The sequence below is a fragment of the Talpa occidentalis genome, unplaced genomic scaffold (assembly GCF_014898055.3).
Source record: "Talpa occidentalis isolate TD23 unplaced genomic scaffold, MPIMG_talOcc4v2.1 talOcc4.4, whole genome shotgun sequence".
Classification (NCBI taxonomy): domain Eukaryota; kingdom Metazoa; phylum Chordata; class Mammalia; order Eulipotyphla; family Talpidae; genus Talpa; species Talpa occidentalis.
In genome coordinates this window covers 106,834,678-106,849,852 of record NW_023604295.1, presented here as the reverse complement: position 1 = coordinate 106,849,852, position 15,175 = coordinate 106,834,678, and the positions used below count along the sequence as shown (strand labels likewise).

At 46.6% G+C, this 15,175-nt stretch overlaps 1 protein-coding gene across 4 annotated transcripts in view; it reads left to right on the top strand.

The window, feature by feature from the left end:
- Positions 1–7,601: 7,601 nt before the first annotated feature.
- The window catches only part of MFHAS1 (multifunctional ROCO family signaling regulator 1), a 79,152-nt gene continuing 71,578 nt past the window's right edge, over positions 7,602–15,175 (top strand). For 2 of the 4 annotated variants that reach the window (XR_008553965.1, XM_054700833.1), the window contains exons 1-2: positions 7,602–10,602; positions 10,702–10,758. Coding sequence is in view for 2 of the 4 variants with exons in the window: in XM_054700833.1 (XP_054556808.1) it covers positions 7,605–10,602; positions 10,702–10,758 (3,055 nt within the window). In the remaining 2 variants the exon portion in view is untranslated. The remainder of the gene's footprint in view (positions 10,603–10,701; positions 10,759–15,175) is intronic. The other 2 variants (XR_005128117.1, XM_037525993.1) reach the window with 1 other exon arrangement.

Sequence of the window (15,175 nt, the reverse complement as noted above, 5' to 3'; positions counted from 1 at the left end):
AATTTCATTTGCATCTCATATTAAATTTATTATTAAAAAGTTATTAAAAGAAGCTAAACTAAGAAAAAAGAATTGGTTTAATGTTTTATGCTAGAACAAACCTGAAATCCTAACATACAAACTTAATACTCTAGTTTTGAAAATGTAAATTAAGTGTTAATATATTCTAGAACCACCAAAATCATGGAACAATGTTACCTTACAGAGGAAGGGAAGGGCTTCCTCAAATTGTTCTGTACACCTGAAGAACATTTGAAGTTCAGGAACAGAGGAATAAAACTGAGGAGTCTGCTAGAATTCTATCAAATCAGCGCTACGAATTTTGAAATAGTATCATTTTAACTTCTGAGGACAACAGCTTTTGAAGATTGTCTTAATTAACAGTGAATAAATACTTTATTTTTATACCTTGATGATAAGAATGGAGAAAGGTGTCTCCTCATGTTATCTTGTACTCAAATACCCTGCACAGACCCTTCCAAAATGCATATTAGGAAATGATAAAGTTATGATCAAACTGTGTGATGCTTATAATGAAAACTATGGTCCTTTATGTTTACATGGTATCATTTCAAAACATCTCGCAATTTCGTAGGATGAAGTGGTATAGATAGTGATCTGACTTTATTCTGATTTACAGAAGACTAGACAGAAATTCTTTTTTTGCTACAATAAGTACCAAGAAGATCACAAATGTAACTTTGACTTCCCTGTCTTTTAGATACTGGACTTAATATTTGGCAATAGTTAAAATGAGAGTTCTTTGGGAGGAGTTCATATTTTTTTTAAAGATTTATTTATTTATGCATATAAGAGCTGGGGTACAGGCCAGAGGTGTGGGGATGAGAGGATTCACCAGAGACAGAGTGGGGAGCAGAACAGGCAGACTGACTGAAATACACTGCTGAGGGGAGCAGCAGGTGAGACAGGAGAGGTCTGCTGTGCCATGTGGGTTGCTCCCTGGCCAGCTGGTGATCAAACTCCTGCTGCAGTGGCTGCAGATTGCTTCATAGTGCTGTGCTTAACCCCTTGCGCCACCAGGGAGGCCCAGGAGTTCATATTTTTCATACTATTCTATGTTTCATGGTGTATGGCTATGCCACCATAGCCTTTTAAAAAATTTTAGTAATACACTGTTTAAAAGGAAGTTGCCATTTACCTGTCATTTATTTCAAAGCTAGCAGTGAAGGTAATTTGTTTTTAATGTAGGAGGTACATTTTTCAAAACAGTGCAGGCAAGCTTAAGGTCTTAAACCATTTGTCTCATTGTCACCAAATCACACAAACAACATGGAGACTCAGAGATTCCAACTCCTCTTGAGGTTGCACACAGCTCTGCACCACATACTGGAGGAGGGTGGGGGGCTGGAGGTTGACAGCACCTGGGCTTCTTTGCTCATCAGGCCAAGGAGAGGCCAGGTCTGCTGCAGTGGTACTTTGCTCAGCCTTTCACTAAGGTACCCATGGGCGCCATTCACCAGGATGTACTATACAGTGGTCTCCTGCCCATGCCTTACCTTCAGCATTGGGCATAAAAGGGAAAGGGAAGATCTCTGCTCCCCATCTTTCTCATCCCTTCCCCGTGGATATGCTTCATCTCAAAGTCCCAAGTGTGTGAGATCATTAGCTTCATTTGTTCTAATGATTTCACAGATGTCTTTCATTTTTCTTTCATTAAATGATTTTCTTTCTTATTTCTCAAAAAGAGAACATTTGCACCAGGATTGGGACTGAGAATGGTGGGAGAGTAACAAGGGGAGGACACTCAGGGTGCCCTAGGGTAAGTTCTGGAATTCTGGGTGACATTGCAACAAATGCTTTGGCCTTTAGAGAAATAGACTGGATCCTGCAGAATATCTTCAACTGAAAGTACTTCCAACGGATGCTAAAAATACATTGCAGTTTATTTTCCTCACCAGGGAGCATATGTGTTCCTACTTGACCTGGAAACACAAGGAGATCCAAAGTTAAATTTAATGCTGCCCATTCCAAGATAAATTTGTTTTCTGTAGAGCAAAGGAAAGAAAAAACAACAGACATATATGTATAATTCTGCTTTTGCTCTCTGGGGGAGGCGGTGTCTGGAATACATTTTTTATGCTCCCTGTTGGTAGTTAAGTGACCACTTAGCCAATGCTGATACGAACTGGCTTGCATTCAAATCAGACAAAACATTTATTAAATTTTGAGAGAGGCATAAGGAATGTTGAATTTCTCTACTCAAACCAACTATGCCAGAGTCTTTGTACCTAATCTCAGTTTAATAATTTAAATCTCCTATCTTTTTGTTTTTAATGTTCTTCTCAAATGACAAAAATCTGAGATGCCCTCTAATTGAATATAGATTTTATGGGCACCAGTGTTAATTCCTTTCCTTTAAAGCAACTAAATCAACTTATCTGCAAATGGCATAGAAATTCTGTGTCCTCCTATAACAGTTAGTAACAGTTCTTACAGTTTGGGAATACTGTTTGTTTAAAGCTTTTGGTTGCCCCATATTACATTGTTCCAAAGTTCATTTCTACCAAAGACTGAGTGTTGACCTTGTGCTCCAGCTTGTACTGCTCTTTACAGTTTAAAGCATACAGTCTGCTCACAGTGAACTGAAACTAACTCCTCTCTGGCCTTCTGCCTAACACCCCGAGAAATAACAGGCTGACAAAAACATAAGCCTTATTTTCAATCTGGGTTCTGCTACTCAGTAGCCCTGCTTTCATTTTCCTCCACTGATAAAAGGAGGAGAGTAAGGGAATCCAACCCGCTATTCAACTTGGTGAAGGCTAAGTGCAATATTGGTGCCCCAGGGTAAGTTCTGGAATTCTAGGTGACATTCTATGCAGCATGCAGCCCAGCACCTGTACATAGAAAACCTTTAATACAAGTTAGCTGTGATTACTGGTGTCTTTCCTAAATACCTCAGTCAGTCATCCCCAATAGGAGAGTTTAAATGACATGACCTCAAAGATTCCCTTTGACTAAACTGTCTTATGTGTAAATTCTTAAGGCTTTATTTCTAATCTTTGAAACAAGCCTAAGATCTTTTAGAAAACTACCCCTTTCTTTTCCTTTTCCTGTTTAGCTAAGACGGATGGGGCTTGATTAAGATCAAGCATTGTTTGTTATTGTATATATACAGCAAAATACTAGCGAGATCTGAAACAGCAAAAAAGGAGAAATGTGGAAATCTCCCTCCCTCTCTTCATGATAAAGGCAGCATAGTCTTGACACCTCCAGACTTCAAGGAGAGAACTAAATGAATCTTCTCATGAAATGTTATAAGCCAGCTATGCATCTCATTTGCTCTGAAGTTTTAAGGAATCAAGACTAGACAGGTAGTTTCCATCCCCAAAGTTAGTTAGAACCTCAAGCCCAAAAATGTCCTTTCTGACAAGTAAGCAAGCAGTTAAATAAATTAAATCAGCCATTTTGGAAGTCTGAAGTAGCTCAAGCAAGTTAGTGCTGAATTTCTGCTGGGCAGCTGTGCTTTCTGAACTCCTGAAGGTACAGAGAAAGCAAGATAATGGTTTCTTTTTAAAGACCAAGAAGGTTAACAAACTGTACTAGTTTCCTAGGATCACCCTGGTTTTAAAGTGTAGTATGTCCCTTATGTTGGGGAACCCCTCAGTCTAGAGCATGCTGGGACATGGTCATGCTACAATCAAGCCTTGATGAAGTTGTGGTTGATAATATTGCAATTCAGTAGAAAAGGGTACTTACATAATATTCCAAATTATGCATCTTTAATATAAATAGAATCATACAACTATAAGTGGAAAAAGCATAATGACTAAATGCTCTCCTAAGAAACTATGCATATGTACGTCATTCGTGGCTGTGTCTTTGCAACATTAGTGGTTCACTTGGCAGCACTTATTCTAAAGACAAACTTGATTTCTATAAAGAAATAACTGGCCTTTTTAGCACTAGTTTGTTTGTTTTGAAAATCCAGACCTTAAAGAGAAACCAGTCACGCTACCAGCCAAGAAAAGAGAAAGTTCCCAAAGGAAGTTGTTTAACATTTTCATCGATGGGAGGTCAAGAAAGGAGAAAGGGTGAGTTGGCCATTTAGAGAGAAATGCTGATGGCTTAGTGTGGATGGAGGCCAGAATACTGGGTCCAAGGAGGGAACCAGTGCAAGGAACCAGACGTACCCTAGACCACTAATGTAAAGGATTTGACAGGGAAAGGAAGTCAAGCAGTGAGGCAGTATCTGGGGGTTAGCAAGGTCAAGAGAAAAATCTGTCATGATGGAGAAAAGTCGAGTATTTTGAAGACAGAGTGAAAGAAGCCAGGCACGAAAGCTTGCTTGGAGCTTGTTGCTAGACAGGAAGGGGCGAGAGAGGAGCATCCCTGCCCCTGAGCCATTCAGACTGCTATTGAAAGACATTTAAATGAAAGACTCTTGTCCAGTGAAAGACTCTAACTCCTTCCTCTAGTTAGCCCCATCTTTTAACGTTCTAGCTCAAGACCCAACCTCTTCACATGCGCTCTCCCCCGCCCCTAACACAGGGTCTGCACTCTGGGAGGAAGCCAATGGCAAGCACACGACAGAAACTAAAATGAAAACAGTCTTAGAGTAAGAAAAACGAAAAAAAAATGAAAGGTTTTGGAAAATTTATAGTTTAGGTTCATGATATTGGATAAACATCCAAGGCAAGAAAACTTGCAATAACTACAGTCCATTTTTTTCCAGGTTGATGTTTTTGTAGCTTTAAGGAAAACCCTAACCTAGGCAAGGCCTCTTGATTTTATCAGGGTCTAGAGCATGAGTACAAATGGAGGCCCCTACTCTATATGCCTAAATACTTAAATGTGCTACATTAGACTAACAAATGTGACAACCCCGCCACCATCCTAACTTGGGCTGCATCCAGCACAGCAAGGAGATTGTGGGGACAGTCACATTCCACCCATTCTCTGGCGGCTGAGGTACACTAATACTAGTAACTCCTGAATAACTATGAAGTCTAGCCCCCCTTCCCCAAGCAGGCTTGAGGGTGTTCATACTGGGAATTCTGGATTCTTCCCACCCGGAAACTTCCTACCAAGAATATTCCAGAAGACCAAGGGGGCAGGTTCATCACGTCCCTTGGCCCTCTAGAAATGACACCACAAGGTGTGGGTGTGGCAAAAGGAGAACCAAGTTGGTGCTTGAGTTTAAAGAACATACTAGACTCAATTACCTTTCCTGGAGTTTCATTTCATCATTGCATTTTCCTTACCTGAACTTTTGAGTTTTTGCATATTGACCATTGACGACTCTAGGACAAAATTTTATATAACACACTCAGAGAACTGTTCCTAGACATATCCTAGACCACTAACGCAAAAATTCACTTACACCAGGCTGTGGTGCTCTAGTAAGGACCCAGAGTCCCCTTAAGGGGTGTTCCCTGATCCTAGCCAGCTCTCTATCAGATAAAGCAAATTACAGATTATCTCCTGACAAAGGAAAAACAGTTTTCAAAGACATTTAAAATAGAAGTATAATTTTGTGATGACCCCTAAAGGAGAACAATTTAGCACAGATTATTTAAGTCTAATCCAGACAGCTTTAGGACTTCAGTTTAGCTATTCAAGGCAGGCAGGACGCAGATGCTTTCTATAGTCTGCTTCCCCTGGCAGAAGTTCAGATTTGCATAGAAGGATGGAGGTGAGCTCTGATTCAAGACCCCTTTGACAGTGAAGCAGGAGGAGAATAACTCCAGGTGGAAAGTTAGCACACCTGGTTCTGCCCTTTACCTGGTTGGCTGGTTGGGAAGATCTTATCTAAGCCTGTTTTCTCCTGTGGGAGGAGGGGGGAGGTTTAGCCTAGATGACTTCTTGGGCATGGGGATCAGAGTAACCCTTGAGCAACTAGATCTCACAAAAAGTCTTTCAAGGTGAACACAGATCTTTTGAGGAACACAGCTCTCTCTTAAAGAGCACACATTTCACCTGTGCTGTGGGACCTTCCAGAACTGACCCAGTCTGGGCTTAATAACCATTACTGAGGTCTATGTTCATTGCTCTCCTTCAAGAGACAAACTATTCCTACCCAAATAACTGCCCCCAATGTGCTTCTCCAATAGACAGCAGTGTCATAAATGGGGAAGAGCCGTAATGTGCCTTAAGTGGTGCATTTAATCATTAAATTCGTTTGTGCCCTGGCAAAACTACTTGCCTCATTGTTAGTCCGTGTGGAGGCAGTGGTGGTGGTGATAGCCAGAGATTTAATAGGTTTCGAGGTTATGGTAAATTCTGAAGAAATTATTTGTGTAGATATGACCTCAAAGAAACTTCCTCATAGAGGAAAAAATAAACCGTAATACTGATCACTGGACTGTGAATTTTGTCAGATACAGCTGCCATTTTCTTGAATCTGCAGCATAACAAGTACCGTGCAGTTGGAGATCTGGTATTTCTTTCACCAGGTTGTTGTGAGGCTAAATGGACACACCAGATAAGATATCTTGCATTGCCCCTATTCTCACCCCTTCCAGGCTGGCGGGAGCTGCTCAAAGCCTTCCCCAGGCAAAGCGGAGAATGTCCGTGTCAGCAAATGTGCCACAACATAGGGCCTTAATAAATATTTACCAATGAATGAATGGCAGCCCGCTTTCCTTTTGTTTAGCCACGCTCCGGTCCTAGGCTCCTACAGTGAAACCCAGGCTCCTGGGTTTTGAGTGTTGCCAACGCCATCACGGTGGGGGTGCAGGGTGAGTGTGGGTGCAGAGGGAGTTAAAGAATGAATAAGGGAAGTCGGCGGGAAGAAGAAAAAGAAATCCTTAGAGGCATGGGGCTAACAAAGAGCCAGACTCAGGCGAACCCACCCAGGTAAGCCCGTGAGCCCTGGAATAGCAGCCGGGACCAGCTCCCCGGGCGCCCCCAGCCGAAGGCGTCCTCGTTGCGTACCCGCACCTGGCGAGGCGCCCCGGTCCCGCACCCGGTGCCGGCCCCGCGCTCCCGCCCCCGGGGCGGTGCCGGGAACACGCGGCGCCTCCGCCGGTCACGTGGGGGCCGCTCCGCCGGGCGGCGCTGCCGCTTCCCGATCGCGCTCCCGCCGGAGCCGGGGAAGCGGAGACAAGGAGGCGCCGCCGCCCCTCTCCAGGCTGCGCGGGGTCCTGCGTCCGCATCATGCCCGCCGCGGGGCCGGGCGCAGCCCTCCTCGCGGAGCTCGCGGAGGCCACGGCGCTGCCGGGCGCGGAGCCGCGGCTGCTGGGCTAGCGGGGCCGGAGTCCGCAGCGAGGAGCCGCGAGGCGGGCGGAGTCGGGGGAGGAGCAGCAGGCATCCTCCGCGGCGCGGCGGGCGGCGGCCCTGCTGCCCGGCGCGCCCATGGCCCGGGAAGAAGGAGAATGCGAGCTGCACTCCCCGCCGGCCGCCGCCGCCTTCCCCCGCGCCGCGTGCTCGGCGCCCCCGGAGCTGCGTGCGTCGCCACCGCCCCCCGACTGCGGGCGCCCGGCCGCCGGCTGCGCTAGGACCCACGGCCGCCGGTCGCCGAGGGGTGGTGGGAGGCGAGCCCGGAGAGCCAGAGGGCCCGGGAGACTGGCGCCCGCCGGGGCGCAGCGTGGCATGTAGCTGCGGGCTCCCGCGCCCGCGCGAGGGTGTCAGCCCGGGGCCCCGCCATGGCTGGGAAGGACAGCGGGAACCTGAAGACGGTGAGGCTGTGGCGGGACGCCGCCCTGCGCGCCAGGAAGCTGCGGAGCAACCTGCGCCAGCTGACCCTCAGCGCGGCCGGGGGCTGCCCGGGGGCCGGAGCCGACCAACCCGGCTCCCCGGACGCTCCCCAGCTCGTGCTGCCGGCCAACATCGGGGACATTGAGGTGCTGAACCTGGGAAACAACGGCCTGGAAGAGGTGCCAGCCGGGCTGGGGTCGGCGCTGGGCAGCCTGCGAGTCCTGATCCTGCGCAGGAACCACTTCGTCCGGCTGCCCTCGGCGGTGGGTGAACTGGGCCACCACCTCACCGAGCTGGACGTGAGCCACAACCGGCTGGCCACCTTGGGCGCGGAGGTGGTGAGTGCCCTGCGGGAGCTGCGCAAGCTCAACCTCAGCCACAACCAGCTGCCAGCCCTACCCGCCCAGCTGGGCGCCCTGGCCCACCTGGAGGAGCTGGACGTCAGCTTTAACCGGCTGGCGCACCTGCCTGACTCCCTCGCCTGTCTCTACCGCCTGCGCACCCTGGACGTGGACCACAACCAACTCACTGCTTTTCCTCAACAGCTGCTGCAGTTGGCGGCCCTGGAGGAGCTGGACGTGTCCAGCAACCGGCTGCGGGGTCTACCTGAGGATATCAGTGCTCTGCGTGCCCTGAAGATCCTCTGGCTGAGTGGGGCTGAGCTGGGCACCCTGCCCAGTGGCTTCTGCGAGCTGGGCAGCCTGGAGAGCCTCATGCTAGACAACAACGGCCTGCAGGCCCTGCCCGCCCAGTTTAGCCGCCTGCAGCGGCTCAAAATGCTCAACCTCTCCTCCAACCTCTTTGAGGAGTTCCCTGATGCGCTGCTGCCCCTGGCTGGTCTGGAGGAGCTCTACCTGAGTCGCAACCAGCTCACCTCAGTGCCATCCCTTATCTCGGGTCTGGGTCGCCTTCTCACCCTGTGGCTGGATAATAACCGGATCCGCTACCTGCCAGACTCCATTGTGGAGCTGACCGGCCTGGAGGAGCTGGTGCTGCAAGGGAACCAGATCGCAGTGCTGCCTGACAACTTTGGCCAGCTCTCCCGGGTGAGCCTGTGGAAGATCAAGGACAACCCACTGATCCAGCCCCCCTATGAGGTCTGTATGAAGGGGATCCCCTACATCGCAGCCTACCAGAAGGAGCTAGCTCATTCCCAGCCTGCAGTGCAACCCCGCCTCAAGCTGCTCCTGATGGGCCATAAGGCTGCAGGGAAGACCTTGCTCCGTCACTGCCTCACCGAGGAGAAAGTGGAGGGAAACCAAGGAGGAGGAGATGAGGAGACGAACTACCCACCCTCCCCTCCTCCCATGAGCAAGGGCATCGAGGTGACTAGCTGGACGGCAGATGCTTCCCGGGGCCTGCGCTTCATAGTGTATGACTTAGCTGGAGATGAAAGTTACGAGGTGATCCAGCCCTTCTTCCTCTCTCCTGGGGCCCTGTATGTGCTGGTGGTGAACCTGGCCACCTATGAACCCCTCCGTTTCCCCACCACTGTAGGCTCCTTTTTGCATCGGGTGGGGGCCCGGGTGCCTCATGCTGTGGTGTGCATTGTAGGCACTCACGCAGACCTGTGTGGCGAGCGGGAGCTGGAGGAGAAGTGCCTGGACATTCACCGCCAGATTGCCCTGCAGGAGAAGCACGATGCGGAGGGCCTGAGCCAGCTAGCCCAGGTGGTGGATGAGGCACTGGCCCGGGACTTCGAGCTGCGTTCTGCCAGCCCCCATGCAGCTTATTATGGTGTTTCAGACAAGAACCTTCGGCGGCGCAAGGCCCATTTTCAATACTTGCTCAATCACCGGCTACAGATCCTCTCCCCGGTGTTGCCCGTCAGCTGCAGGGACCCTCGCCAATTACAGCGCCTTCGGGACAAACTGCTCTCTGTAGCTGAGCACCGGGAAATCTTCCCCAACTTACACAGAGTGCTGCCTCGATCCTGGCAGGTGCTGGAGGAACTGCATTTCCAGCCACCGCAGGCACAACGGCTTTGGCTAAGCTGGTGGGACTCGGCTCGCTTGGGCCTGCAGGCAGGTCTGACCGAGGACCGGCTGCAGAGTGCCCTGTCCTACCTACACGAGAGCGGCAAGCTGCTCTACTTTGAGGACAGTCCGGCCCTCAAGGAGCATGTCTTCCACAACCTCACCCGCCTCATTGACATCCTCAATGTCTTTTTCCAGAGGGATGCTTCCTTGCTGCTGCATAAGCTGCTCCTTGGGGCCAGTGGAGAGACGGAGGGCGAGGGGGAGAGCTCCCCTCTGACGGGGCTGCCCACCCCGAGCCAGGACCTGCTCAGGGTCACCCAGCTCCATCATTACGTGGAAGGCTTCCTGCTTCATGGACTCTTGCCAGCTCATGTCATTCGGTTGCTGCTTAAGCCTCATGTCCAAGCCCAGCAGGACTTGCAGCTGCTGCTAGAGCTTCTGGAGAAGATGGGACTCTGTTACTGCCTCAATAAACCCAAGGGCAAGCCTTTGAATGGGTCCACGGCCTGGTACAAATTCCCATGCTACGTGCAAAATGAGGTGCCCCACGCAGAGGCCTGGATTAACGGGACCAACCTGGCCGGGCAGTCATTTGTGGCTGAGCAGTTGCAGATTGAATATAGTTTTCCCTTTACTTTCCCACCCGGGTTGTTTGCTCGCTACAGTGTCCAGATCAACAGCCATGTGGTACACAGGTCGGATGGTAAACTTCAGATCTTTGCCTACAGAGGGAAAGTTCCCGTGGTGGTGAGTTACAGGCCCTCCAAGGGGGTCCTGCAGCCAGACACTCTGTCCATTGCCAGCCATGCATCATTACCAAATATATGGACAGCGTGGCAAGCCATAACCCCCTTGGTGGAGGAACTGAACGTGCTGCTTCAGGAGTGGCCTGGACTGCACTACACCGTGCATATTCTCTGTTCTAAGTGCCTTAAGAGAGGGTCGCCCAATCCACACGCTTTCCCAGGTAAGTGCGGAGAGGGACGTGATTCCCGTGGTGTGCTTTAAGGTGCAGTTTTGAAGATACTTGCTTTTCATTTGGCGGAATGTTTGCTTATCCTCTCAGGTTCCCAGGAAAGCTTTTCCAGGAAAATACAGAGGGACTTGGGGACAGACAGAGGCAGTAAGTACATGAGCAATGAGAACTACATCCCCAATATCTTATTCCTACTAGGAAAGTTCAGACCTCCAAAGCGGTTCCATTCAAAACATGTGGGCTTCCTCTTTCCCAGCTTAGCCAGTCTTTCATGGGAGGAAATTTCAGGTGAGCAGTGGGTGGAGAGTGTGAGGTTACTCTTCTGCTAAGCCTTGGTTGTAAAGCATGGTCCACACAGCTTGAAAGGGTGCTGTGAACTTGAAATGTCTCTTGTCGTCTTTATTTGTTTACATTCAGAATGTAATCATAAAGTAACATTACTGCTCACTTTTCCTAAGAAATTCCAGGGAAGAATGTTTTGTAACATGGGTGAATGATGATGTAGTAAAGACAAAAATGTCAGTCTGAATTTGCGTGACTAAATCCTGGGGCACAGTTTCCACCCAGCCCACTAGGGCATGAAAGAGTACAGCAATCTCTGAAGGGAGTTTCCTTGGGTATTTCCCGACAAGTTTTGTTTTACAGACATCTTAAAGTTTGGTTTTTGGTAAGAGAGAGTGGAACTCTTTCGAAGTACTTTGTAAGCAGTAGATGGAAAGGACAAGCTATTGGGGAATGTTTTCCAATAGCCTTTTTTTTTTTTCTATTTTAAACCATTCTAAGAGAGTTGGACAATTCCAGGATTAGTTGTCTTGACTTGAACCTGACTAATTGGAGTCCTGAGGCTTTAGGAACATATTCAGCGGTAGGCTTTTCTTTAAACAGCCCTGGCTTTTTTTTTTTTTTTTTTTTTTGAGAGCAGGTTTGGATAACAATACCCCAGCTGTCCTTAGCACAAACCTGCTGATAGCATCCTATCCGTTTCGCCCCTTGATCTACACTGCCAGGCCACATTGAAGGTGATGAAATTAAGAGGCGTGCACTCTGATTTTTAGTCTAGTCTGAGTATAGCTTGTAGTACCAGGAAGGAACTGGATACTAGTATTTCTGAAGGGCAACATCTTCCTGTTGCCCTAGATCTAGGCTGTTTCATTCTTCAGCTTGAAAACAGCCACCATATTCAGTTACCAGTCACCTGAACCACACATTCCCTGTGGTTATCTGGTCTTTGCTATAGTTCCTGACTTGGTAGAGTCTTTAGTTTGTTTTATATTTGCCATTGTATTCATGAAAACAAAATGCTTCTCTTTTGGGTTACTAAATTAAGTGAAGTGGCCCATAGTTACGTAGCTTTTTGTAGAAACTACCTAAAGCCAATTCTTAATTCAGCAAAAGGGCATTAATAAAACTGATGTTATTAACAACAAAGGGAAAGACATCAGTTATTGAGCAAGTGAAGATCTGTGCAAAGGAATTCCAAGAACTCTAAGGCATACATAATAGGGCTGGAATTTAACCCCCCCACCACATTAACTCCTTATTTTTAATGTTTAAGAAATAAATTCCACAAACAAGCTTGTACAAGAGGCAGAAAGTAGCCCATTCTCTTGTTATTGTTTTGACTGCCTTTCAACAGGGGTACACCTGGTTTGCAATCCAGGCTCTAAGGAAGAGGTGATTTTTTTTCACTGTGTGAAACAAATAAATGGTGGAAAATCATAAAATTTTCTTATAAATTAAATAGGATTTAATCATCAGTTGCTTTTATTATATAGACTACATTTCTGTCTGTGGTCAGAGAAATAAGCTTTTTTGCTTTGTCTAGCATTGTATCTCTTTCAAAAGTGGAAAAGGGCACAGAATATTGGAAAAAAATAATTATAGTTCATTCATTACATTAGGAAGACAGAAAAAACCCCATTTTCCTTCTATTTTTCTGATCGCCACCATTTGTTAACATTGTCACAATTCTGAAAGATACAGGAAGAACAAAATAATAAAATACTAGGAGGTGATGCAGAAATTATAATGTTGGGTGTTCAGTTATAGAGCATCGATTTAGAAATATATTCATGGAGAACCTGATTACTAAGATGTATTTTAATTTATCAGACACTGTTGAATGTACTGGTAGCCTTTTGTCTTTTTAAGAAGTCATTTTACTTTTTAGAGACATTAAACATTTGTTGTACATTTTATGAAAGTGCCAAGTTCTATAAACTATAACCATTTTATATACAATTGTAAAAAACACTGGATTTTTAGTTTTTTCAAGTTTGGGGCATTATGAGTAAACAGAAAATTGCTATTGCCCTTGATTTTATACAGAAGGAACTGAGTTACGTTAGTATCTTAGAATACTAAGTGTGAAAAGCTTGTTTTGGCCTATCAGTGTGGACAGGACAATGAATTTTTAGGACTTGAGCTACACTAATATCATCATCCTAGGGAAATAGAAAGATAGATTTCTCTTATTTGTGTTACAAAAGAAAAGTAATGTTTTGGAAAATCTTCAGCCAGTTACCACTTAGTTTGAAAATTTCTTATTAAAAAAGATCAAATCACACTGTCAGAGAAATTACCCATTTGTCTGATTTAAGACCAATGGTTGAATGACAGGGGATGCTATTGGAAACGCAAAGGAAGTCTCTGAAGACGCCTGCGTGTCCGGTGAGTGTCTTTGCCTGCTGTTGTAGGTACAGGCAGTACCACCAGCTTTGACAGGGAGGCTTCCCACCTCCTTGGTTCCTTGAGTGAATGTTTCTGTCCTAGAGTAAGTGGAATATTTTTGCTTTTGTTCAACTTCTCTTTTTTTGCCAGTTTGACATTTAAACCAGAGAAGCTGAATACTCCTAATGTTGGGCGAGTATATTGAGCAAGAACAGAGGCTAGGACATAGGCCTGCAGCAAGATTCTAGTGCTTTTACATTCCATTTATGGAGTTGAATGAATGCTGTTAAATTGCAAGTGTGTGTCTTAGTGAGTGGAACTGGGGTGAATGTGACTTTTCACTGAATTTCCTACTCTCCAAATTATTAAAGGTCATTTCCAGAGATGTAGGCAGCAAATTGGTAAGATGTAGGCAGCGAATTGGTATATGGTCTTCATATTTGGTCTCTTTCATTCACTCATTAGGACATCTTTCCATATCCTTCCCAAGTAAGGGCCTTTGACCTTGTTCAGTTTCTTGCAATTGTGCACATCTCTGAGGCAATCTGGGCATTTTATGTTCTGTTACTCTTTGTTTGTCATATCATCTCTTAGATGAGCTGTTCACTTGCTTCCTTGGAGCAGGAGAGGCTTTGTCAAGTCTGTCAGAGTCTCTCAGATGTTTGCTGAATGATTATTTGGTGTTTTGTGAACATTGCCTTTTTTCCCTTTGTCACACACTGTCCATGTCCCAGGTGGTATTGTATTATTATTTTGTTCTGTGTCCCAACACGCCCTGTCCCCACTATGTTCCTTCAGTGCTCCCATTGGGCCTGGTTTCCCTTGAGTGGGTGCTTTATTTTGACCACTGAAGCAGAGCAAAATTCTTGCCTTATTATATCTAAGTTTTAGGATTCCTGGAATTTGAGCTTGACCTAATTGTCTGGATTGAATTAGTCATTGTTTTTAATTTTACCAAGGTTGTTAAATATCTTATTCAGTTTAGCCTTATTAATATTGATGCCTCTTGGCTTTTATTTTTACGAACAGTCCTCTTTGAACTCTCTTGGGCTTTGTTTCACATAAAAATCAAAACCTTAATCATACAGTGGAAGAAAGAAATACGTGCTTCATTGGATTCAAAGATGAGGAAGGCCTTTAGAGCATTCAAATTATTTTAAGTATTAGATGCCTCTTCTTTAAACTCTAGACTAGAATCTGAAGTCCATCCCTGTTGTTGTTTAGAATTTCCTAGAGAAAGTATTTTTTGTTTGTTAACAGACATTTGTATCCTATTCTGCCACCTGCTCATCTTACTCCACAGTAAACCTCACTTATTTATTTTAGTTCTTACTCATTTACTTCATCTTAACACCCAAAACACTTACAGGGTGTACTTCACAGGGAGTGTTGTGTCAATGAGACTGTGAGGGGCCCCTCCTGTTGTGTCGGGGGTTAGGTGAGAGAATATGTTGGGTCAATGAGACTGTGAGGGGCCCCTCCATCATAGAGGAGCTACTGGGGGTTGTGGGTTAAATATTTCTGGTTGCTTTGTCCATCTACCCACTAACTCGCTTCTCTGCTGGGGAACCAAATGTTTTGATTAAGGACCTGACTCTCCATCCATTAGGGAACTTATTTTTATAATAAAGAAATAATCTGAGTATTTCTTTGGCCTTGTCTCTTGGCTTCCTTGGCACTCCTGTGCCCGGGGGTGGAAAGGAGAATTGCATTGTGCTGCCAGGCTCTGTGGAAAGCACCCCAGTTTGGTCTTTGTGGGGCAGGCCCAGCCAGGTCTCTGCTGTCCCTGGTTCAGCAGCTCTGGTTTTAAAGCCGGTTGTGGGGTGGTTGCCAGGTTTACTGCTTTCCTCTGGGCCCTGGCTGCCTTCACTTCAGGGCGAGGCCTAAGGAGGTC